General features: G+C 46.4%; 1 protein-coding gene across 2 annotated transcripts in view; it reads left to right on the forward strand.

The window, feature by feature from the left end:
- The window catches only part of LOC119163054 (uncharacterized), a 149,105-nt gene that overhangs the window by 91,409 nt on the left and 30,984 nt on the right, over positions 1-26,712 (forward strand). For both annotated transcript variants that reach the window (XM_037414988.2, XM_075874304.1), the window contains exons 11-12: positions 2,016-2,184; positions 14,190-14,276. In XM_037414988.2, the coding sequence (XP_037270885.2) occupies positions 2,016-2,184; positions 14,190-14,276 (256 nt within the window). The remainder of the gene's footprint in view (positions 1-2,015; positions 2,185-14,189; positions 14,277-26,712) is intronic.

The following is a 26,712-nucleotide window of genomic DNA, read 5'->3' on the forward strand; positions in this document are numbered from 1 at the left end:
AAATTATCATGAAATTATCAAATTAATTTTGGTTCATGCATGAATCTTGCGCCACGTGAACAAAATGCATGATTCTTGCATTCGCGTGCATATCTTATTATGTGACTCTATATGTGTTTGAACAGCGAAGCTGTTAGTCAAACTGTATAGACGGCGGTGGGGTTGCAATAACTCGCTGCACCGTTGCCAAGCAACCGCCAAGCACTGCATGTGCTCTGCCATGGAGATTGTCAGACCATATAAACTAAAAAAAAAAAAAGAAATCAGTTTCACCAGCAAAGCGATAACTGCGATAGCAACAATTTGTAATGGTGTAATGGTAATGCTGCACACACTCTTTATATTTTGTTACCTCACCATTACGCATGTAACACTGCCTTGCGCAAACTGTGCCCGAATTACTGAGGATCATCTAGATAATCTTATAGCCTTCTGATGAGATTACACGCACAACAGGTACATTACAGTTTGTTCTGGAACTTATGTGGCCGCTAGCGAGAACGCTGGAATCTTCAGTGGCACATGTATGAATACTGATGCATTTCGCTGCTTGGCAGATTATCGACGATTGACGCTGTATGTTCGCTGCTATCGGTCTACAGCGTGTATTGCTGTAGAGTGACGTTTTGCTTTCCAGTCACAAATTAGCCCAAATAGATAGTTCACTTATGAAAACAGTGGCTCAACACATCTCGACTTTGGGACAAAACGAAGGCTGACAGCTAACTGTTTCGGATCCAACTTTGCGACACACTGCAAAATGCTGGTGTAAGAGAATAAGTACAACTGCACCAGAGAGAAATGCTTTTATCGCACAATGCCTTCCCGTTGAGAGCACATGACGAACTGTTTATGAGCCGTGCGCTGATGCTTGCCGAATGCAGGCGTGCCAGCTATCTCACTACATCCTTAGAATCGAAGTTCACAGCTGCTGCTCGAGCAACCCCCCCTTTCCCATGCGTCTTTTCATGCTTGTTCAAGATGGGCGGCATGCTTTCTCTCTGCTTGAGTATTCGATGACAGTTCTAACACGCGCTCAGATGATAATGCCTGTGCCCTCAGAGTGACAGAGATTGGCCGTTTCGTTAAACCTCTGCTTGAGCAGCGCTCATCACCCCAGCTTGCGCATTTTTACACGTGGGTAGAACGTACGATGCGCAGGGAATGGTACCAACTTGTAATGTACGCAGAGCATGGTGGCAATGACGAAAACCCGTCAAGTGTCCATATAATTCCTATCATAATAAAAAAACTCACTAATTGCCTAGCATTGACACGGTGAGCGCATCCAAATGTCCTCACGGTTCTCATGTCGGTTGTGGCACTTCAAATGACTGGAACATGAGTTTCTTGCATCTGTTTTTAAAGAGCCTTATTGGTTTAACTTGAAGATAACTTATATTATATTAGCTCATCTCTAGTCTTGAGTTGCTGATCATGTGGTATGCGGTGCTTTAATCACTTTACAACATTTTAACATAAATTTTTTTAATTAATCTGAGGTCTAGTAGCTGTACAGAGCGCCGCTTATGTTTTTTCTTCGAGTTGCTGTGCTTCCGCCTTTGATGTTGTAAGGTTCAATATATATGAATTTCGGGTAAGCCTGGTCGCTTTTTCAGCATTGCATGCTTTGTAAAAACCTCTGAAATTTGTGTTTACCAGAAAGCAAAACTTCTAATCAACAGTGATGTGTGGCCGGAGAAATCTGCTCCAGCACTAAATTTCGATGCTCCAAAACACACCTTTTGCTGCTCCAGAGCTGCTCGAAAACCGCATAATTCCTGCTCCGAAAGCCGCTTCAAAAGACTGAAGCCCGCTTCCACACCTGTATAGATCCTATTTACCTCCACAGTGCATGCAGTGCTTGTCACATACTGGTGCCTGCCACAGTGCAGTCCAAAGATGATTTGAGTGACAGCTGCACTGTTACCATTTCGGGCACACCATTATTGAACTTCCTTTGCCAGCTAGTCTGCTGAGCCTCCTGTAGTACCGTATCATCTTTTACTGTCTAGCCTGGATCTGCCTTTGTCAAGGCGTCTCAGCCTGCCCAAAATTGGGCGGCCCCGTCTGCACTTGCTGCGCCTCGGCAGCAAGCCACGCCAGCTGTGCCTGAGCTGCCACGTAGGTCAGTGGTGCCCCGGGCAGGAGCCAGCACTGCTTCGAGGAGAAGCCTCCAGCCAGGTGAGCACAATAGGTAGGCTCATATTGGGAGGCTTCTTGCTGAAAAACTGGTTGAAAAATGCCTTTATAATTTATTTGGATAAAGAAAATTTTGTTTTTGTAATGAATATTCTGCTGAATCAGATTTAATCACTTGCCAACAATATCAAAGCAGAAATTGATCGGGGCAGATATGTGGGCTTTGTTTTTATTAGGATTGCATAAATAACGAACGTTTTGGTTTAAAGCGAATTCAAAATGATTAGCAATGTTGTTCCAATAATTTTGAATCGAATTCTAGTAGTATATTGGTAGCATATTAGTAGTATTCTAGTAGCATAATATAAATAATAGTGGAGGTATTGTAACTAGCCTGCACAATATATATTTTAAAAGATCGAATTAAGACCTGTACAACTGCCATTTTTTTGCTTCAGGAGAAGTAGAAACCACTTCGAATAGCAGCAGGATGCAAGTGAAAACTTGTAATATATGTTACAATTTAAAATGACTGTACTTGATGCATATTAATCGGCATAAAAAGTTTTTAAACTTGAAAAATGCATCGATGTGAGGGTATTATTGCCCTCATTTAACTTTAAGAGGGGCTTCGTGGCAGTGCAGATTTCTTCTGAGTACCCGTTTTCACGGTGTAATGCTACTTTACTGCAGTGAAACCGACTTTACTGGTGGTTAGATGCGGATTAATACACATTTTTAGTTCGTTTTAAATACTTCAAAGTTTTTCTTGATTTAAATATCATTAAAAGAAAATTTCAATGCTGTAGTACTTGTCTGAGTATTCGAAGCATTAAAATATTCACACAAGCCTTGTTTTTGTTGATTACTCCAAAGCAACACTTTGGTTTGGGTGAGCTGGCGCATACTTAGCCGGGGATCAGCAGCACAAAAAGGATGAGGACAAAGAAAAACAGTATGAGTACTGAATTACAACTGACATCTTTATTGCACCGGCTGCTCATTTTTACAGTGCAACAAACCGCACACACTGTTCCAATCAGTCAATCGAAAACATCAAGTAGGCAAACTACTACATTGTCAGTAGGAGCTATCATGTGTACATGAATTACACCGCACGCATTTTCCACGCTAGAATAAAATAAACACAGCTTAAAAACGATAAAGCCAGCCCTTAACAAGGATTAATAAGCTACAGAAAAAACAAAACGGAAACACAGACAACAAATTTTGAAGTGCAGGCTTGCTCACTGTGATAACAATGTTTGTGAGTGAATCAATGGAAAATTAGAGAACGACTAACAGAAAAACGCAGTAAAGGAAATGATTAAATTAAAAACTTCGACATATTGAGTCTCAGCGTCAGTGAGCAAAACAGATGGCTACATGATGCGTCTTTCTTTCTGTTTGAGCAGCGTACTTAGTGTTGAGCTGAGACAGTAGTTTCTCCGCGCTCGTGCTGTGTATGCTCATTTCGTGCGTGCTTTCTGCATGAGGTGCGTACTGTAAGTTTCAAGCTGATTGCCGTTCTTGTAATAAATTTCAATTTGCCAGTTGCTGTAGCATTCATTTGTTCGCCCTTGTGGCAAAACAATGAAAATGAACGCTCAACTACCTTTGTGAAGACACATCTCACTTTTGTGTTATACCAATTCGTGAAAGGAGGGATCAGCCATATTTTTTTTCCTTTGATAGTAATTGTTCAACATAGGCAAGGCACTTTACAGCAATTCAGTACAGATAGAAAGCTAATATGTTCATTTGGCTTGTATTGCTATGCAACGATGAACATATGGCAGTAAAGAATTTGCATTCGTAGAGCAAATACATTACGAATTATACACTAGAACGTTGTAGTGTACACGTATCCCAAAGGAGTACGGCCACTAGTGTGGGCCCGGTCTTAGCGAGCCGCAGGGCACGTGTTAACCGTTGTCGTGGCGAGAACACGGTACTGCTCAAGGTCGCAACACTTTATTGTCTGCGGCAACACCAAGGACGCAGTACACTGTCATTGCAAAGGGAGCGGCGGGAAAGTGAATGGGCTTATCTATGCCACGTGTGAGAAGTGCTACACAGGGGAGCCACGAGCACGTCTCCGTGGGCAAAAGCGATTCATGGTGACACCGGGACAAAGGGCCCAGTTGCTCGAGCTAGGGCAAAGGTGCTCAGGTTGGCTTCCGAAAAGTACTGGTAGGTGTAGTGGGGTAACGCACTAGAAGACCGCACCGCTCTTCGGCCTAGCGTTCGAAAGGGGGCGACACAAGGTAAGTGTTCGCCGCGGTCGCAAGGCATCGGCTAAGTCCGAACGAGCTCCAAACAAGGGGGGCCGACGGACGGAAAAGAAATGCATGCTTACCCCTTGTTGTCCCGGAGAAGTTCTCTCCCGCTCCCGACGCGCGCGCTATATGGCCCGAGAGATTTTGCGCACGTCGCCACAGTTGACATCTGCTACCGTGTGAAAGGAGTTAAACGTCACTCCCCGCTCTCCCAGGGCGGCAAACCACGGAGGAGAGGAAAGTCATGTCGGGACATGAGAACGCAGAAAGAGGCGGCAAAGCCTCCGCAAATGTGGCAGGCTAGCCTCGATTCCTGCAACGTAGGTAATGATAAACACCTCACCAATGCGAATACGATTCTTGCTGATTTCACTATTATACTTCTGTTAGCTGAATGACCAACCCAACAAAGTGGGATGTTGGGGAAACCACTGGCTCTGCGTTTCTCTGCAACTTGCGTGCATACAGAAGAGCATAGCAAAGAGGCGGGAAGTAAGATTGGGGAGGAGAAAAAAAAAAGGAGGGGGAGAACGAGTGTGGAGAGATAAAAATGAAGTGAAAGAGCGAAGGTGAGAGAACTACAGAGAGACAGAGATAGGGAAGAAAGATGTACTGTAATGAAATGGAAAAGCAAAGAGAGGGAGGAAACGGGAAGAAAGATGGAAAGAGAACGAAATATACTGAAATGTTTGCTGACAGGGGCTTACTAATGAGATGCAAATGTGGGTCCTGGATATTTTCTACTACTTGCACTGAATATTTAATCAGCACACTTTAAATGGCTATGCATTGCTCCTTTCAGTGTGCTTTCCTGTGAAAGAAGTTCAATTATATTGGTGCAATGGTGGGGATTTTTATTGAGTATCGGAATATCTGAAGCGCAGTAACCAGATTGCGCCTCTGAATATAGATGTGGGAATTGCCACATGAGTTAGATTTGAAATAGATTAGCACAATTGTTTACATTCATTTTACTTACGTAGAACCTGCTGTCGATGTCAAATTCGTGCAATATGTGTAGCTTGATGTGAAATCTAAAATTGTTCTTTTTATTTCGCATCAAGATTACCCAACAATATATATTTATCGAAAATTCAAATGTAATGTTAATGTAATGATACACTCCAATTTGCAAAATAACTGTAATGAGTTTTTATTGCTTTTAAGGAACTTGCAATGGGAACTCATTCCAACATTGAGAACGAATAAGCTTTCGTTACTGTTTTAGAGGAGCATGTGCAACACTGAGCATTAACAAGGGGAAAGAATACAACCCCCAAACAGGTCATTGTCCTTTCCCTTTCTTGCAGGTTTCCGCAGAACTCGTTTGCAAAACACTGATTTTGTGCAAAAAAGTAGCTACATTGCATAACACTGATGCAGGACAGCTGTCTGCCAGAAAATTAGGGCTAACGTCGATCCCCATGTTGCACGGAGATCTTTGTGTTATATAATTTCTTTCTGTTTTTGTGTAAGCAACAGACAACAACATAAAGGAAAGTTCCTGAGACGTACAAAACTTCACACAAGGGTAGGTTAATAATGTTACGAGTAACTTATTTAATAAATTATATACGATGGACCGTGCTCGGCGAAGATGGCGACAGTTCATCAACAACCAGAAACCGACGTCGTCTTTCTCTTTCTTGCAGCAAGGCTGTGCCGGCTGTTGTGTATCATAACCCCCCGGCGGTAGAAGCACCGTCTCGGTGCTTGAGCAACTCGGATGCGGTAGAAGGAGGATGATAAGGCTCGAGTCGAGCTATGTGCACGATGTCACTCAAAGGTGACGATGATGAGGTTGGATCGGCTGGAACGATCTCGTATGTAACATCAGTCACCTGGCGAACGATGCGGTATGGTCCAGTGTAGCGTGACAGCAGTTTTTCAGAAAGACCTACACGCCGAGTGGGGGACCAGAGGAGGACAAGAGAACCCGGTGAAAAGTGCACATTTCGATGATGGAAATCGTAGAGCTGTCTTTGGTGCTCCTGTGAGGCCTGCAGACGGCTGCGGGTGAGTTGGCAAGCGTGGTCGGCTCGCGCGATGGCTTCGCCGGCATACTCAGTGACCGAGGGCAGCAAGGTGTCAAATGGTAGGGTGGGTTCTCGGCCATATAGAAGATAGAATGGGGAGTAGCCGGCAGTGTCGTGATGTGAGGAATTATATGCAAACGTCGCAAATGGCAAATGAACGTCCCAGTCCTGGTGGTCGGCCGCTACGTATTTAGAAAGCATGTCGGTTATGGTGCGGTTGAGGCGCTCCGTAAGACTGTTCGTTTGCGGATGGTACGAAGTGGCAAACTTGTGCATGGCAGAGCAAGAGCGCAGGATTTCATCAACGACAGCTGATAGAAAAGTCCGGCCCTGGTCAGTGAAAAGTTGGCGTGGAGCTCCGTGTACTAAAATAATATCATATACCAGAAAGTCCGCCACATCGGTTGCGCAACTCGTCAGATGTGCTCGTGTGATAGCGTACCGTGTCGCATAGTCCGTGGCGATAGCAATCCATTTGTTGCCTGAGCTGGAGATACGAATGGGCCAAGCAGGTTGAGGCCAACTCGAAAAAAAGGTTCAGTGGGAATGTCGATCGGCTGAAGGAATCCAGCTATTAGGGAGGATGGCTTTTTGCGGCGCTGGCAGGGCTCACAAGCGGCGAGGTAGCGTCGAACAAAACGGGCAAGACCAGGCCAAAAGAAACGACGACGTACACGCTCGTACGTGCGAGATACGCCCAATTGGCCCGCCAAAGGAGCGTCATGAAGTTGGTTGAGCACATTCGCTCATGAAGTTGGTTGAGGACAGTCGCACGAAGATTTGCTGGTATGACGGGGAGCAAGTCATGGCCATATGGATCGAGGTTACAGCCATACAGGATTCAGTCTTTGACCAGGAAGATTTGTAGAGATGCGTCGCGAGGCATTGACTCAAGCTTGTCAATGATGGTTCGCAGGGAAGCATCCCGGCGTTGTTCGTGGCCAAGGTTGAGTAGCTGCGTCACAGACAGAAGGTCTGGAAAGGTGTCGGTATGGGCAGCCTCTTCCACAGGGTAGCGTGATAAACAATCCGCATCTTTATGCGACCGCCCTGTTTTGTACGTTACGATGAACGTGTATTCTTGTAAACGTAGGGACCCACGAGCGAGACGTCCTGTGGGATCCTTGAGTGAGGCCAGTCAGCAGAGAGCGCGTGGTGGTCGGTGACTACCCTGAATGGACGCCCGTATAAGTATGGGCGAAACTTGGCGACTGCCCACACAAGAGCGAGACACTGACGCTCCGTGATTGAATAGTTGTGCTCGGCGGTAGATAGCAGTCGGCTTGCATATGCTATAACACGGTCATGTCCGCGTTGGTGTTGCAATAGCATTGCCCCTATGTCGTGCCCACTAGCGTCAGTGAGAACCTCTGTTGGAGCTGATGGATCGAAATGAGCTAAAGTCGGCGGTGTTGTAAGGAGCGTCGTGAGCTGGGGAAAAGATGAGGCTTGATCAGCGCCCCAGAAAAACGGGGTGTCCTTTTTCAGGAAATTTGTGAGGGGGCGTGCAATGATCGTGAAGTCCTTTACAAACCGTCGAAAGTAGGAGCACAAGCCCGCAAAACTACGAATGGCCTTTGTTGACTTCGGAACAGGAAAGTCCGTGACGGCGCGAATTTTCTCGGGATCCGGGTGGACTCCTGCGGCATCGACGAGGTGGCTAAGTACGGTTATTTGACGACGAGCGAAGTGGCATTTCGAAGAGTTCAATTGAAATCCGGCTCTGCGAAAAACTTCAAGAATCGCCGATAAACGATCGAGATGGGAGTCGAATGTGGGCGAGAAAACGATAATGTTGTCTAGATAACATAAGCAGATTGACCATTTAAACCCTTGGACCAATGAGTCCATCATTATTTCGAATGTGGCCGGTGTATTACAGAGACCAAAGGGCATAACTTTGAAGTGATAAAGACCGTCAAGAGTGACGAATACGGACTTCTCACGGTCCATCTCGTCTACAGTGATCTGCTAATAGCCAGATCGAAGGTCGATGGTGGAAAAATACGTAGCACCGCAAAGGCAGTCTAAGGCATCGTCGATTCTAGGCAACGAGTAAACATCTTTCTTCGTAATTTTGTTGAGATGCCGATAATCTACACAAAAGCACCATGTTCCATCCTTCTTTCTGATCAGGACGACAGGAGAAGCCCAGGGGCTACAAGAGGGCTCGATTATGACTTTTGCAAGCATCTTTTCAACTTCCTGTTGTATGACTGTACACTCGGACGCGGAAACACGGTATGGACGTTGGTGAATGGGACTCGCGTCACCAGGATTGATGCGATGAATGACAACACTCGTTCGGCTTAAGGCCGTGCTGGCGAAGTTGAAAATGTCGCTATAGGACTCCAGGACGTGATGGAGGGCTTCCGCTTGATCGGGAGCGAGGTCTGATGGTACCATGTGGTCAACGTCGTTGCCCGATGAACGTGATAGAGTTGGTTCATGGTCTGAGGTGCAGCAATCATCCACCCTGAAGGGCTCAACTGTATGATCTTGTAGGGCAGTAATTTCGGCCAGGGAGATACCTTGGGGAAGAATTTGGGCAGTGAGGGCAATAGGAAGGCATGTGTGGTTTTCAACTATTGTCAAAATGGTGTGCGGAACAGCGACGCCATGCGTAAGCATCACGGCATGAATTGGTGCCACCATATAATCGCCTTCAGGTACAGGTGGCATAGAGACGAGGTCGATATGTGTAACACAGTTAGGCGGAAGGCATGCGAAATCAATGCAGCAGAGACTGCTTTGGGGTGGGTTGGTCAGATCAGAAAGTAGTCATTTCAAGGTCAAGACAGCCGGCTGAACAATCTATAAGGGCCGAGTGAGCGGTTAGAAAATCCATACCTAGAGTTACATCATGAGGGCAATTTTTATATAACGGTAAAAAGAACAGCAGTGCTTCTATCGGCGATAGTCGCACGGGCAGAGCACATGCCAATAATGGCGGCAGTTCCACCGTCGGCGACTCGAACGGCTAGGTTCAAGGCGGGTGTGATAACTTTCTTTAGGTGGCGACGAAGAGCAGCACTCATTATGGACACAAGCGCGCCGGTATCCATCAACGCCCGCACAGGTACATTGTCTAAAGTAACGTTCAACAGATTCCGGGTGGTCGGTAATGTTACACGAGGATTTCTTGCAGAGGTCGTCGTCAATGCAGCTTCACCTCCAGAAGCTGCACTGCCTAGTTTTCCGGTCGGGGTCGTTGCGAAAAGGTCGGAGAGGCAGGACAGCGTTGTGGGGGTGAATGAGATTGACGGCGAGCAGGGGATGGTGAGCGGGCATAGCGAGGTCTCGTCAGAGGTGCGGCAGAATCAGAGGATGTGGTCGGCATAGGGGAATCAAAATCAAATGCTGAGGAGGACTGGTGGGCAGAAGTGGTGTGGGTAGGAGGCCCATAGTGTGCCGGCGGAGCCCAGTGATTGCGGCAGTGGCGAGCAATATGACCGACACGTCGGCAGTTGAAGCATATAGGCTTGTCGTCCAGTGTACGCCATTCGGACAAATTGCGCTGTTGAGAGTAGTTGGAACCGAAACGAGGAGTGGAGGGACGACTATAAAAAGGTTCGGCAGAGTAGACTGGTTGAACGGGCTGTAGGCTGACGTTCGATAATTCTTGACGAACGACGGCTTGTATCAGTGAGATAGTGGTCGCTGAAGGATCAGGCGTTGGAAATGGAGTAGCTACTGGTTGAGCTGCCTCGACCTCGCGACGAATGATGCAGGTGAGGTTGTCACATCGGGGAACTGTGCAGACGGCGTCATCACAAGAGGAAGTAGCAGCTGTGTTCAGCAGGCGCGTGATGCCGTGGGTGACGCAGCGGGCTTTAGCCTGTTCTAGACGGCGGCATTCTGACAGAATCGTGTCGATGCTCGTGACATTATTAAAAATCGGCAGGTTGAAGGCATCGTCAGCAATACCTTTGAGGACGTGATTAACTTTTTCGTCTTCCGACATGTGCTGGTCGACCTTGCTACAAACGATAGTTATAGCGCGAGAACAAAACGACGACACAGAGACAAGAAGGACACGAAAGACACGAGCGCTAACTTCCAACTGAGTTTATTGCGCAGAGCACGAAAATATATAGAGGAGACAGGGACCATGGCACAAGAGCAGAACATGAGTAAGAAAACCAAAAACAAACAACACAAATACAAAGGCACTGTAAAACAGCAAAGAAAAACCTAGAAGAAACCGAACCAGAAAGGTAAAGCTACCTGCCCGCACCGAATCCTTCGAGGAACCTGCGTTCCTTCTCGGACTAAGCCACGGAGGGCTTACTAATCCAAGGCACCTGTTCGCGTTACCTGCCCGCACCGAATCCTTCGAGGAACCTGCGCTCCTTCTCGGACAAAGCCACAGAGGGCTTGCTAACACAAGGCACCTGTTCGCGTGCCATCTGCGCAGCCTCGACAATGACCCGGGTGCTTACATCTCTGTGTTTGTACAACGTCGCTGTTTCCTCGAAGAGGGGAACACACTTGCACTCAGTGCAGTGCTGGGCAAGAAAACCGTCTTTCCCGTTTTTAACATTGTTCGCGTGCTCTCTCAGCCGATCGTACAGACACCTTCCGGTCGTTCCGACATAACAAGCACCACATGAAAGGGGGGTCCTATAGGCGACTTCCCGGGAGCAGGCCGCATACCTGTTTCGATGTTTCGGCCTGCTCCCGGGCCGAAGGATTCGGCCTGCTCCCGGGAAGTCGTCTATAGGACCCCCCTTTCATGGCCGCATACCTGTTTCGATGTTTCGGCCTGCTCCCGGGCCGAAGGATTCGGCCTGCTCCCGGGAAGTCGTCTATAGGACCCCCCTTTCATGTGGTGCTTGTTATGTCGGAACGACCGGAAGGTGTCTGAACGATCGGCTGAGAGAGCACGCGAACAATGTTAAAAACGGGAAAGACGGTTTTCTTGCCCAGCACTGCACCGAGTGCAAGTGTGTTCCCCTCTTCGAGGAAACAGCGCCGTTGTACAAACACAGAGATGTAAGCACCCGGGTCATTGTCGAGGCTGCGCAGATGGCACGCGAACAGGTGCCTTGTGTTAGCAAGCCCTCTGTGGCTTTGTCCGAGAAGGAGCGCAGGTTCCTCGAAGGATTCGGTGCGGGCAGGTAACGCGAACAGGTGCCTTGGATTAGCAAGCCCTCCGTGGCTTAGTCCGAGAAGGAACGCAGGTTCCTCGAAGGATTCGGTGCGGGCAGGTAGCTTTACCTTTCTGGTTCGGTTTCTTCTAGGTTTTTCTTTGCTGTTTTTCAGTGCCTTTGTATTTGTGTTGTTTGTTTTTGGTTTTCTTACTCATGTTCTGCTCTTGTGCCATGGTCCCTGTCTCCTCTATATATTTTCGTGCTCTGCGCAATAAACTCAGTTGGAAGTTAGCGCTCGTGTCTTTCGTGTCCTTCTTGTCTCTGTGTCGTCGTTTTGTTCTCGCGCTATAACTATCGTCATGCCATACCAACTAGCCCAAGCTGCCACACTTCTTGCTACAAAGTACCAAGACGTCGAGAATGTATGAGACGTACAATTCAGTAGATGTCTGGGCGCGAGTGGCGAGAGTCTTCTTGGCAGCGAGCTGACGACCAGATGAATTGCCGTAAATATCACGGATCTTCGTTTTGAAAAGATCCCAGCTTGTGATTTCAGCTTCATTGGTTTCGAACCATGTCCGCGGCGTGCCGTCGAGGTACAACACAACATTGGCGAGCATGAGCGTGGGGTCCCAGCAGTGGGTAGCACTGACCCGCTCGTACCGGTGCAGCCAGGAGTCGACGTCGATGGTACCGTCAGCGGAGAAAGTGCCAGGATCCCGCAGGGGTGGCAGGGTGACGTAGGTTGTCGATCCGGCTCGAGAGGCCGGTGGTGATGAGGCACTGGCAGTTGATCACAATACCCTCTTACAAAAATTGCCCCATTATGGCATTAGAGAAAACGGGCTAAACTTAATCACCAGTTATCTGAGCAATAGGCTACAGTGTGTAAGTATAAACACAGAACAATCATCTTTGCAAAAACTTGCTCAAGGTGTACCCCAAGGTAGTATATTGGGGCCGTTACTTTTTATCACTTATGTCACCGACATCATAAACATAAATCACATGATTGAATATGTCATATATACGGATGACACTTCCTTGTTTTTCACAGGTGTCGATGTAAATGACTTAATTTCAGCAGCAAACACGACACTAGATGACTTGTATGCATGGGCGACTGGTAACTCCCTGCAAATTAACTGTTCAAAAACCAAAGCCGTCCTATTTCGTTCAAAAGGAACAACGTACAAAGCTATTTCAAAACTACACCTGCACGATTCTGTGATTGATTTTTCTTCGACCGCTAAAGCATTGGGAATCGTTTTTCATGAGAATATGTTATGGGATTCCCAAACCGAAATGGTAAGAAACAAGTTAAGTAAGGTACTAGGCATGCTTAGGAGATGTCAGTCATTTTTACCGACTACTCAGATGCTAATGATATACAACACGCTTTTTTCTTCCCAGTTATGCTACGGTCTTTTGGTGTGGGGTACTGGAACCTTGCACTCTAAGCAGAAATTACTCGCACTACAAAAAAATGCATTACGTTCTATTGAAAATGCCGAATATAATGCACATACCTTGTCTTTATTAAACAATTTCAGAGTCATAAGATTTGACAACATGTATGAATATTGTTTACTAGCATCCTTAAAAACTGAAATTAACAAAGGAAGTAACAATCTTATCTCCATAGCATGCTTAGAGTGCAGCACCTTGTCTCGACCTACTAGACAGAGTGATTATTGGAAGGTTCCTCGATGCCCAACAAACTATGGTCTACAAATGCTGAAACATTCACTCCCCCACATACTAAATGAATTCAATTTATCATTGTGTAGTGGAGCATACGCACCAACGCGTATGCGCCTTCGGAAGATAACTAAAAGCCCTGTGCTCTGATTGCGCGAGAGCCTGTGCCGCCTTTGCCAGGCTTGCCGTACGGCCATTTTTTGTAGCAACCTTGTTGCGACTTCTCTGCTCGAATAAACATCATCACAATTGGAACAATTGCGCCTTCTTTCGCGACAGGATATGTAGAATATTTTTTTACCTTCATGACGCAAGAGAGATTTAGCCATTTCTAAAGATTTGTTTCCAAAGATTTGTTTTTATGTGCTGCTTATTTCTATTTTTTGTATTTCCTCAGTGTGCGATCCTATCAACATTTTTTAAAATTTTATGTATGCAATATTTCTTATTGGTGCCACTTTAAACTATGTATTTGTGTTTGTTTAGTTGTTTCTAGGACTTCATGAATGGCGTCACTTTTTCTGCCTTGCATTGATGGGATGTGGGGCTAGTCAAGCTGCGTTTTTATCGCAGCTTTTTTCCCGCATTCCACACCACACATTGTATGGTGTAACACTGTGGTGAAATAAACTTCAAACTTCAAGTAGCCAAAGAGTCCCTGGTGTTGCGACCGCTGCGCGTCTCCATCGAGGTACGGGAGTCGTCCACCTCCACCAATAATGTTACGAGTAACTTATTTAATAAATCATATACGATGGACCGTGCTTGGCGAAAAAGATGGCGACAGTTCATCAACAACCAGAAACCGACGTCGTCTTTCTCTTTCTTGCAGCAAGGCTGTGCCGGCTGTTGTGTATCAATATAAAGCATGAAGTATAGTGTCATAAGTTACTATGTATAATTACAGTAGAAAAACGAGATGTTTGTTCATCCTGCAGTGAAGGGGACAGTTGGCACAACTGCACGGGCTCCTGCAAGGCTCTCCACTGTTCCAGATAGCGGTGCACAACGGACATTCCTCCATGGTGAGAAGCTATTTCGAGGCCTCTGGCACTTGCTCATTGGGCATCTTACTCGTAGGAGTTGAATGCTTTTGCTGATCTTTTCTAAACTCTACATTCCAGCATTATTGCTCGTTTTAGCATACATTCGACAATGTGTAACACTGAGTTGCACATTTAGATTAGACAGGAGTAGGATTGTGCAAATATTAGAGCACTTTGAATATTCCTATAAATATTACAGTATTTGAATTCAAATTATTACAAATTTCTTAGTACTTGAAATGAACATAATTTGTATAATAACCCTCCATGCAAAGGAGGTGTGACACGTGATTACGCTTGTTAAAGAAATCTGCACTGCTGTGTAGCCCCACGTCAAGGTTAAATTAACATGTTACCCTCACTTCGATTAATCTTTCTTAAAGGCTTGTTATACCGGCTGATGTGCTGCAAGTCGAACAAACTTTAAAACAAAACTTATTTTACAGGTTATCACTGGAGTCCTACCAAAAGTCAAATCCTGCTGTTACTCAAAGTAGCTTTACTTGCTCTGAACCAAAAAGAATCAAACTTGCACATGCCTTATTCAGTCGACTCTCGTTAATACGAAGTTCACGGGGACCGCGAAAAACTTCGAATTAAGCGGAATTCCAATTGACCACAATGAACGAAAAATACATTTATTTCAAAGCAGTTTATGAGAAAAAAATCTGTGATTGCCGTTTGCTTCTGTTTGCTGAATCTTGCAGCAGAAAGCAAATCCTGCAGGCTGTATATGTGCCCGAGTGCTTCCTCGGCGTTGCTTTCAGCAGTGAAAAACCGCTGCGCGAAGGCAAGGTCTGCGGCTACATCAGCAGCCCGCGGTAGTGGCTCACTTGCGGCGTCTTCGTCGTCAACCTCAGTTTCGTGACTAGGCTCGCTAGGCCGAACCATCTCCACGATCTCAGCGTCCGACAGTGCACCGCACGTTTCTACCGAACTGTCAGTGGCAATGTACTCCTCGAAAGGGACGTCGCCGAGAGCTGGCAGGAGACCATCAACGTCAAGCTCACTTGTGTCTTCTTCCCCCACTGTACAAGATGCCAAGTCAAACGTCTGATAAGGCCCGCGAGTTGCCATAGTAAATGCACGTGAAGCTTCGTCGCACGTGGAAACGCTGAGGTCCGGAACTGGAACCGCCGGAGCAGCCGCTTAGTGATATGGGGCGCTGCATGCAACTGCGATGCAATCAGCTGACACTTTGAGCTGTGGCGCTGTGGTCAACTGCGATGCCCTTGGGTGCCGGTCGCACACGCATTGTTGTTTAGCACTTCGAAAATAGGAAATTTAACAAACATTACGATTTCCTCCGGGAATTCGATTGAAAATAAATTCGAATTATCGAAATTTCAGACCTCTAGCTTCCAATTACCGAGAATTTCTTCCTGTTGAACTGCATGCAAAACTTACGGGACCCCCACTCCACTTCCAATTAACCGATAATTCAAATTAAGCTACTTCGAATTATCAGGAGTCCACTGTTTCAATTTTAAGAGAATAATGTGCACGTTAATTGGGTCATGACAAATATGCTCATATTTCTTCAAATATGTGTGCTACATCTTGGTGGTAGGTGGAGCGCATAGCTTCCAAGTAGTACGCCAGACAAAGGTTGTCTGAACAAGAATGTTTTATTTCAGGCGGCTATCATTTTTATAGCCACCGTGAAATTATATGCAGTACAGTCTGGTGCGACTCAGTGCAAGCCTAAAGAAACGCTATCTCTTAACAGCCAGGCAGCACAATAGCTTTGCAGCAGCCTTTCCTTCTTACGGTGGATACGCTGTACTGGTTTCTTAGCTCTTGTCGAAAGCGGTAGCACAAGCGCAGCTGTTTCTTCAGTGTTGGAGGCTTCATTAGGCTTTACTTGAGCTGCAGGTGATGATCCGATCATTGCTTCGTTTGTTGCAGCCGCGGAGCTGTCTCTTGGACGAACCTAGTCCTTGAGGCGCTCAGGTGTAAGACTGATGTCTCGATGATCATCATACGGGTGCCATTCAATTGTTTGATTGTGCCAGGTAGCCACTACCCCCATCTTCGAAGTTGCGGGCCCAAACTGCGCCACCTAGACCCAATCTGCGTGGCGTGTCTTCTTGCAAAATTAAAGGAGAATACAATGGTGAAGGAAGACACGTGTCTGAATGAGAGCAAATTTGGGAGTTCAGTAGCCTCTGAGAAGGTGACTTATTGCCTTGCAGTCTTCGATAGTTGAAAAGAAGCCTGGTCAGTCTTGTAGACAGGCTACCATGCGGAAGCTTCTTGGGGCAGTCTTTGTACGTACAGCTCTCTCTGCGAGCTCTTTCGACTGTGGGTGCTATGGCACAGTTCCGAGGTGTATCATGTTGTTTCTGGACGAGACCTTTGTGAATATCTGTGATATGAACTGCGTTCTGATGTCTGTAACAATTGTCCTAGGAATGCCAAAGCAACAGAACATCTCGTGCAATGACGTGACAATAGATTCAGCTGTGGCGTGTTGTATAGGCTCTGTCTCAATTCATTTGGAGTGGTAGTCAACTGCCACTGATATCATGGCATCGTTCACTGGATCGACAAAATAGAGGTGAACGCTGGACTAGTTTTCTTGAGTTGGTGGCCAGTTTAGCTGTGTCGTTGCCGGAGGCAACGGCCTTTCTTGCACTCGTATATCATAATTCTTACTCAATTGTTTCATTTATAGGTCTAGTGCTGGTTACTACACATTTTTTGCTAGACCGCCTTCATAGCTGAGGATCCCGGATTTATCTTGTGTGACATTTAAAGGGCCTCTCATGTGAAGCCTCTCATGTGCAGCCTCGGGAATGACTATTCTGCGGCCCCAGAAGATCAGGTCGTGTGCAACCGTCAATTCAAACTTTCTTGCCATGCACGCTTTCAAGCATGGTTCCATATATTTTCCTTGCAGCCATCCTTTCAGTATAACCGAATTGACTGTTCGCAATACCTTGTAGGCTTCAGTCAATCAGTGAAGCTCGTGTGACGTCACTCTTGTCATCAAGTTGCCACAATTAGTGCTTGTAAGGCAGTATTTCTTTGGCGAGATTGCCAGGGGTTCTGAGACAAAGTCTGCTGATGACGTCGGTGTTTTGGTTGTCTCCTCCTGGCTTGCATTCTATTCGGTATTGGTAGGCTCTCCAGTGCAAAGACCAGCACTGGGTCTGCCATGACAGGTGTAGGGTGGTCTTCGCGGAACAAATGGCTTATGATGGGCTACAAGAATGAAAAGCCGCCCCAGCAAGTAATCACGGAAGTTGGTTACGCGAAAACTAATGCTAAGACTGAAGCTGTGGATAATTTCGTTCTGCCTGGAGGAGTGTTTGCAAACGAAATCCTACCAGTTTGTTGACACCGTCAACCTGATGGAAGAGAACCGCTCCCATGCCATGTGGAGAGGCGTCACACACTCGAGCTGCAACAGCTTGGTTGGGTCAAAGCGCACGAGCATTTTGCCATGTTGGATGGCTTCCATAGATTGTCAGGGTTCGTAGCGGTTCTTGAAACCCTTGAATACTCTTGAATTGTGAAATGACATTTTCAAGGCCTTGAAAACCCTTAAACTTGTTTGAGGTCCTTAAAAGTCCTTGAATTTCGCCAATTGAGGTTCATTCAGCTGTAATTTGGTAGATTATTTTGTGCACCTGGCGACTATGTGCTCTTAAAGCAAACAAACTATCCAATCCGGTCTGTTTCTCCAGCCATATCAAAATGTTGTGGTAGCTCTCGTGTGGTTACAGTAGCAACGACGGAACAAAGCTTTATTTTTTATTGGAGACTGTGAAAGTGTGCACGCATTTTTGCAGTTACGTCGCTTATGGTGGAACTATGCCAGGCAAGTGCAAATCCCAACAGTCTTGGTTATGCATTGCTGTTTCTAGGGAGTGGATTGTACCAGATAGGTCAAACTCGCATTGGGCAAAGTGTAAGCTATGTGGGAAGAGCTTCGACGTGTCATCAATAGGGGAGTCTGCCCTCAAAAGTCGCATGAAGAGTGTGAAACACATTTATAACACAAAAGAGACTACAGTCCATGGTAACTTGAGTGCGTTCGTGGTGCCAACAGTCATTCAGCAAAGCGTAGAGCCAGGTCCATCGTCCTGCCATGTGTGCAGCATCTGCCAAGCGCACGAGTGTGTGATCGACATGGAGATACTGTGGACCGTGAAGATGGTGACGTCCCGCTATTTTTTACAAGTCATCGTCCCACCCAGGAGACTTGTTCAGGAGAATGTTCCAGGATAGCAGCATTGCTAAGGCATTCTCATGTGGGGAGAAGTCCGCGTATGTTTTGTGTCATGTTCTAAGGCCATTTTTTCTCTCCAGCTTGAAACATTAAGTGGGCAGACAGATGGGTACACTATTCTTTTCGATGAGTCCTTGACCGACTACTTACGAAAGAAACAGATGGACATCCACTTGCGGTTCTGGAGCACAACGCTGGAGTGAGCAAGGACGCGGTCTTTCACGTCTGTTTTCATGGCTGCAAATGTGAAAGCCAAAAAAGTGTCTGCCTTGCAAATAGAAAGCAAACAGTTCCTTTTAGCTACAACGAAAAAAAATCTAGAGAAGAGCCCACTGGCAAATCAGCTGGTTAGGAGCCTGTCTTCGCTCAACCCCTGTCAAATGGCCTCAAAGCCTAATGAGTGTCTTACAAGCTTTAGGAAAGTCCTTGACGCACTCATAGCAGTTGGTCAATTAGATGAGCATGAGCGCGATATGGTGCTTGGTTAATACGCTGAACTTCTGCAGAAGAAAAAGCCTAACCTGCGACAGTTTGACAAACACTCTACTAGTCTGGATCAATTTTATCTTGAGCTGCTAAAGACTGATTGCAGTTCGTTGTATGTGCAACTGTGAAAGGTTGTAGGACTTCTTCTAGTCTTGAGCCATGGACAAGCCTCTGTTGAAAGAGGTTTTAGCGTCAAACAACAGGCATATGTTGAAAACCTGAAGGAGATTTCACATGTGTCGCAGCGAATCATTTGTGATGCAGTAAGCGAGGCTGGTCGTGTCATGAACATTGCGATAGCAAAGGAGTTGCTTAAATATGTCTCAGCTGCACACAGCTGTTATCGGGCCTACTTGGAGATGAAAAAACAAGCGAACAAGAGGGCAAAGGTATCAAAGAGAAGCCACATTGAGGAAGAAATTCACAGTATCAAAGTGAAAAGGTGCATACTTGAAGAAACAGTTGCCGACTTGACAGCTTGCCCTGACAACAACGCTGAACGGGCAGAAGCTACAAGTGACATCTCTTTTGTCGTGAAGTCCAACAGTCTGAGAAAAACAGTGAAAGAAGAGACTTTGGAACTTGCAGAAGTGAATGAGAAGTTGAAAGGAAAGCTTCGTGAACTTACTCCACTGCCAAAAAAGGGCCTTTTGTTTACGTGTGTGTGTGTGCAATATGTCTTAAGGGGAGACGCTCCTCGAAAAAGTTTTTTTTTTATTTCTAGTAATAGAGACTTGAAAAGTTTGTTATTAGTATAGTTTTTCATGCAGATTTCAAATATGCAATCATTTTTTGTGTAGCTGCTATAATTATTGAGTTATGCCATAAACAATAGCAAAAAGTTACATTTTTTGCGGGCACTCTTTTATGTACTAAACTTTCAGTAAAAGCACTGTGTCTGATCTTATTTGACTCTTGGTAGATTGAAAAGTGCAAATATCTATATAGATATGTCACAGAAATATTGGAACCAAGAAAAAAAAATTGTATTGAATGACTTATTATTTTCAATCTCCCTTGAAACAATAAGCTAATATTTTCACAACTAATGCTGGTAGGCATTGCAATTTAGAGTAGATATTTGCAATCTGCATGTGTTGAAGAATATGTGTGCCAAGTTTCGTTACTATACAATGAATATAAGTTTCTAAAAGGCTGCCCGGAAAACGTGAAACTGTCAGAAAAAATGAAAATGAGAAAAACAAGTTTGAAAGTTCGCAAAGTTGGCATTTATTAGGAAATCATTCTTTTTGCATCAAATTGGGGCACAATGAAAAGTACCTTGCCTTGAATGCACTGCAAGTGTCTAGAAGTCCCCTGCACCATAGCTTGGTCCTTCACGGGTCTTGCGGTCAGTGTCCTCAACACGAGCTCTCTTCGCTGTGTTGCGACGGTGTGCCCTCGCTTCTGCAGTTTGCTTCAGGTTCATCTTCCTGATGCGCATGACGTCACAGTGGTCACCATGTGTGGCCAGATCTTGTGAGGGGAGAATTCCAATGCCTTCGAGCACTTCTTCAAAGCTCCTGTGGCCTTTGTTGTACCAGAGTACAGTAAGAGCGGTGGCTGTCTCCACAGTTGTTCTGGAGGCGAACTTTGTTTTTGGACATAGCAGCCATATCTTGCTGTTCAGCGATTCGGCTGCATTCTGTGTCTTGCCATGAAGGCACCGAATAAGGACTTTCTCCTCTGTAAGGCGCTTGTAGATAGGCATAATTGCCAATCCTTGAGCCTTCGTCAACAGTGGGGTGTGGCGTGGTGCAGGCTCCCCCAGTGCTTCCGCACGCTTGTGCTTGCACCACGAATTTGGTCCCGCGGGGCAAAAGTTGTGGCTACTGGCACCATCACTGGAGCAGCAATGAAAATACGATGCCCATATGGCAGTGTACATATTTCGGACACTGTCCTTGTTGCTCGTGATGGCGATCTTGTAATATGTTTGTAGTTTTATTATTGTCGCATCTTTCAGTTTTTCGCCTCGTGGCAGTCGCGTTGCCAATTTCCGTAGGGCAGTTCCCAAGCGCTTTGCAACGTGGTTCGTGCACTCTTCTTTGTCAATGGGGGTGTCACAGTATACATTTGCCTCGCAGACTGCAGTGTAGGCCTTGCTGTCACCATCACTTAGGAAGCTGGTGAATCGCAGTGGAGTTTCATAAGACAAGGTCCTCTGCCATATATTGACAGCTGCCGCAGGTTCCATTGCATGGGATGAGCAGTCAGTGTTTTTTTGGCAAACTGGAAGATGAAAAGCTCGCCATATCTCTTCATCCTCCCCAAGGTCCCTGTGTATACTGCAAGCATGGCAGTAGTTCGAAAGAACTTCGAAATCGAGGCAGAGCCCCGTGTCCAGGGACACGACTGTGCCCACTCCATTGTGGCTTTTACGACCTCTTTTCTGCCAGGTGTCATCAAACATGACTGGCACATCTCTGCCGCCGACTGCGTCCTTCGTGATGTTTCGTGCCTGGTGCAAGTTTTTGCTCACTGCCGTCATCGCCGCACAATGGAGCTTCTTGCAAATGCCGTTGAATGTCTTGTGATGCATCGGGCTCGGAAGACCGAGAATCGCACAAAATCGTGAAAGTTGGTCGTGGCCTGCGCCTATAGCGCGTGCTGCCAGAACTGCCTTCACGTTTACAGCAAAGCTGTCACGCGAGCTGCCGCTGTCAAAACGGCCGCTCGTTCCTTGGTCCCCGGCAGTACGTCTCGACGTGTGCGTGAACGAAAGTGCAGATTCAGGGCAATCAGAATTTCGACAGCACAGTTCGAGGAATGCCGAAAGTTCTTTGCGCTTTCCAGCTGCCTCTCGCACGCAGAGCTTCCGTTCGCGGCAGGTTGGGCATTGCGCACCCGCCACAAGTGCCGTCAGCGCATCGATTTCGCAAAGCAGCATGTTCGCAGTAGCAGCATCTACCGGTCTACGTTCACTCTCGAAGAATCCAATCTTCCTTTGGGATGCACTGACGAATTCCACGGCAGCGGCTATTTCACAACCACTGTCGCAGGGTTCGGTGACGGTGTTAGGCCTATCCGAAGTCGGAGCGTCGGGGCGTTGGTCGGGGGCGACATCGTCGTTCGCTGTCGCTTTGCGAAGCGTCCGACGCCGTTTCCCTCGATACTTGTGGCGAGTTCTGAACTTTCGATTATCTGAACTGCACTTCTTCGGGCTTGCCATGACGCAAAAATGCAGAGAAACGCAGAAAAACTCGATCGCGACGTCCGAGGCTTCGCTCTTTTGCCGGAGAGATAGGAGGGGGAGGAGCGTGGAGCGCACCGCCGTCCAATGGCGGCCTCGCGCTGTGTGCCGCGATATTCAAAACGCGTGACGTACGCGTTGTTTTTCTCGTTTTTTGTTTATTCTGCGTGAAGGCACGAGACTGGCTACTAGTGGATTATGAAGGATACGGCCTTCGCAGCATGCGTGCACGATTGCAAATGGTGGCCAACGCGTCGTTTTCGCGACAGGACGACGCGAACTTCGCCGTTTTTCGCGACTTTCGCGCATTTCTCGCGTCACCGCTGCCCACTTGGAAGCATTTTTTGATAATTTCTCGTGCGAATTTCAGCTTGATATTTTCAGAAGTAATAGATTATAGTCCAAGGATGCCAATACAGCCGGAAAAAAAAAAAGCGAAAATTTTCCGGAAAACCGCGACTTTTCGACCCGCGTCTCCCCTTAAATTGAGGGTGCAGTATGTGTTAATTTATCAAGCAAACCATAAAACAGTTTTTGAAGCCTGTGATAATTAGAAAAAATGGAGCTAATAAGTATTGCTAAATCTTTGTTAGCTAGAAAATGATTGCTCAAATGTACTTGGTCTTGCTTCTGTGAAATAAAGTACAAATTATTATGCTATAAAAAGTGTTGTCATTTTCTCGGGTTTCAAGTGTTGTTTTAGGTCCTTGAAAAGTATTTCTTAGGTCCTTGAAAGTCCTTGAATACACTTGAATTTCGCTTCACTTAGGTGCTATGAACCCTGATTGTTCAAATGCCTGTTGCATACTTGCCAAGTCTCCCGGATTTGGACCGTTTCTTCCATTTGTACGGTTTTCATAAAAATCTCCCGGAAATTGAAATTTCTGTGTGTGATCTAGCCGCATTGACAAAATAGCAGCTCGGTACACTCCAGGCTTTTCTAACCTACCTCATTTTATTAATGAGTTTAATACCCCTGTCACACGGCCACCACCAAACTCCAATGAACACCGTCAACGTAAATCTCCCCTAGGGGGTTCGACGGAGAAGGAGTTGGGGCAGTGTCACACGGCAATGACAAGGTTGTAACAGTTGCCGCGAGGGGGCTCAGCTGGCGCTGTTTGAGTTTCGGAAAAATATTTTAATTTGATCCCTATTGATTTTTTTGTGAATCCTCGTTATGCGGTTTTTACAAAAAAGCACTATGAAGTAGGTATGCGACTAACAAACCATTAAAAATAATTTCAAATAAAAACGCATTTGCTTAATGTAGCAATGCTGCTAGTGACGCTGGTCACATTATGCTTTTAGTTGTTTTGTTGCCTGTGTACATGCCCGGTACGAAAGTTCTTATGCTTCCTTGCCTCGTGAGCGCACATTTTGTGTTCTTCAGCCATGAGTGACACAGCGGACGACGTAAGGAAGTGGTGCGATATTGCGCTGGTAATGACATTGATCGGCTGGCGCCGGCCGGCCCGACTCGCGAGGCACGGTGTGTAGGGCATTGGTGTTGAGAGTAAGTGAACTCTGGCGGGCGTAAATATTGTAAACAAACATGCGTTGTGAATGAGTAATACAACGAAACAACGTTTAATATTGCTAAAATGTATTGTTATTTCACTGCGGCCACTTAGTGCTCGAAATTTTTCTCTGACCTCTAGACTGCTTAGGACAAGAGCACCTCGTTTCGCTGCGAAGGGAGATCGTTGAACGTCCTTTGCGAAATGCTCCGTTCACCTTCGTTTGCGTAAGGGTGGCCGTGTGACACCAACCGCATCTTCGTTGTCGTAAAGACGAGGGAGTTAAACGGTCTTCACGGGTGCCCGTGTGACAGGGGTATAAGAGGTGTTCGTCTAAACGTACAGTAGAATCTCAGTGATGAGAACTCGCGGCAGATATGAATTTCTGAAATTCCCCAGCCAAATTCTACTATGTCTATTAGGCCTAAGCTCGAATGTTCTGAACACATTCCCTAATCGCGGTGGGTGATACGGACTTCAGTACGGAAATCATCGAACGAAGGCAGAGAGCAGCGTACTCGAAGCTTCGGAAGTACGCCTGCGACCAGCGCTCTCACCGTCTTCCACAGTGCGTGTGATTGTCTTTGCCACAACCACTGTGGACGAAACCGTGGTCGCTCTTGACGCAATCATGTATGGCGACGACGTAACTGCCAGAGCCCCTAAGTGTGCGCTCGACCAGTCGAAGCAACGCTGCTTTCTGCAAACTCTGCGGACAAAACTGCGGCAGATGCGATCGTAGATGGCATAAAACGACTTTGTTTTGAAGGCGCGTGCGCAGCCAAGCACACGGGGATGGTAAAAGGAACTACCGTTTTCCGCAACCGCCGCGCACAACACCGCGGTCGCGGCGACGTGATAGTTAATTACGAGCTCCGATAACATGCAGCGGTAGATTAAAGGCCGTAAGTACCCTAAAAAAAAAGTCAAGGTTTTGCCGTAAGGGCGAAGGAATGAATGCAACAGCAACAACTTGGAAGGTCACGCTTAGAACGGCAAGCAGATCGAAACATTCAGAGGCAGGTATGCTGTTGCAGTGACGGAAGTGCTGCTCCAATTGTTCCAAATTGCTCCAATAGAGAAATGCTGCTTCATGCTGCTCCGAAGTGCAACATTTGCTAGTAACTGCTCCAAACCTGCTCCAAAATGGTGTTTGCAAGCTAAAAACAATCAAGTTGAAGCATGTGACCATCCAGTGAGCCAAAGTGAAATGAAAAGCAAGCTGTATGCACGATGATCTTAATATGCTACTCAGTGGCATAAATCCAGAAAAATCACTAGGGGTGACTCAAATCAGGCCTTTGGGTTTATCAAGGGCTGTATCTTTATTTATATAGGAATTAAAGGTGTTGTGAAAAGGTCGCTCTTAAAACTGCGATGTGGAACCGCTGGAATCCACATGCACGAACTAGGCGTTGTCAGCGAAAGGGAGACCTGCAAGGAGGCTTTGTCGATCGGAGAACGTGCGAGTGCTCTCAATTGGAACACCCATAAGCGTCTCTGCCATACACAATCCGCGCTAGCTTGAACTCTACAGCTCATGTCATATAAAGCAGCATTTTTGTGGGTCGCGGATCGTTGCAGCAAAGACGCTGATGGGTGTCCCTTGCGCGCACTCTCAGATGCCGTGAAGTTCCGTCTTCCTCGATAGGCGTCTATGGAGGTATACTTGGGCTGAGGTCACCTATACTCTGTTTCAGAAGTTCCCTTCAGCACTGTGGAGGCTATAGGGCTCCTCAGCCAATGGGAAGGGCGATTAGTTCCTCCACATGTGTTCATCCGCGCCATGTCGTCTGCTCATCGTCTTCACGGCGTCTGCTTGCTGAATCATCTATACACGTTCGTTGCAGATACCATGTCTGGTGTATTAAAATAAAAAATGCAGTAAAACTGAAACAAGTAACCACACCAGGAACTTTAAGTAGCATGGATTCGTTATTCTGTTAAAAGTTGGTAGACCATCATGCCAGTGGATAACTTTACTGTGGCTAACTTAACTTTGGGGCTGTTTCTCTCCGATACTGTTCATGGCTCTCGTAGGACAACTTCGCCGTCGATGCATTGCTTCGCATCTCGAACAACACGGGAGCATTTGTTTGGTTTTCAATACACTCAAAGCAAAAAAAAAAAATCTTAAAACGAACCGCGTAAGACGAACTCTTGCAGCGACTTACAATGACGGGTATTCTGCGCAACAAACATTATTGGCCGCGAGGCCCACCACTGGAGGCGCGAGCGCTGCAATTGCTGTGACGTGCAGGGCTGAATTACGTGATCTCGCCTTGCTCTGGCGGAGGAAAGCTAGCAGTTCATGTGTTGTTTTTAATGGTGATTTCACGGTGTTTTCATTTTTTAAGAGCGTCTGTACTTCATCTGTGCGGACTTTTACAGACTACACAATATGAAAAGTTGCAGCAAACGTTACCGGTGGCATGCCACAGTGTTCTACATACGTGAAGCCGCTGTCGCGGCCGCTGGCAATACCACTGTCATCTCTCCTTTTTTGTGTTGTGGCTATTATTTCGAGCTCATGGGGTTAAAATTAGCACAGACCATTAATGTTCACATCAAAGCAGAACGTTTCAGTTACGGCATGGGAGCCTCGTTCACAATGAAAATGAATGCGCAAACAGTTTGATTATGTATATTTAAAAATGGAACTCTGAATTGTCAGAGAGTTATGATATAGCCTGGAAGTCCAGTTTCTTTTTTTTGTTTTCATTATTTTTACCCTATGCTGGTCTATTTCGTGGCCAGTTTCTTCTGCGTGTTCGGCCAGCCTCTGCAACGAAACCTTCTTTCTTAGATCATACATGCGCGCTCTAGCCTATGTTATAGTTTATTTCTCTTGATATGGTAATTTTTACCTCAGTCTGCACCACCACCATGCTCCCTGGGCGTCTGTCTCTATGTGTGTACCCGACCACGCGGGTTTCGATGGTGTAGCCAAGGGGTGGCACGCCAAGCCCGTGCCCCCTT

The sequence above is a fragment of the Rhipicephalus microplus genome, chromosome 9, assembly GCF_043290135.1.
Source record: "Rhipicephalus microplus isolate Deutch F79 chromosome 9, USDA_Rmic, whole genome shotgun sequence".
NCBI lineage: Eukaryota > Metazoa > Arthropoda > Arachnida > Ixodida > Ixodidae > Rhipicephalus > Rhipicephalus microplus.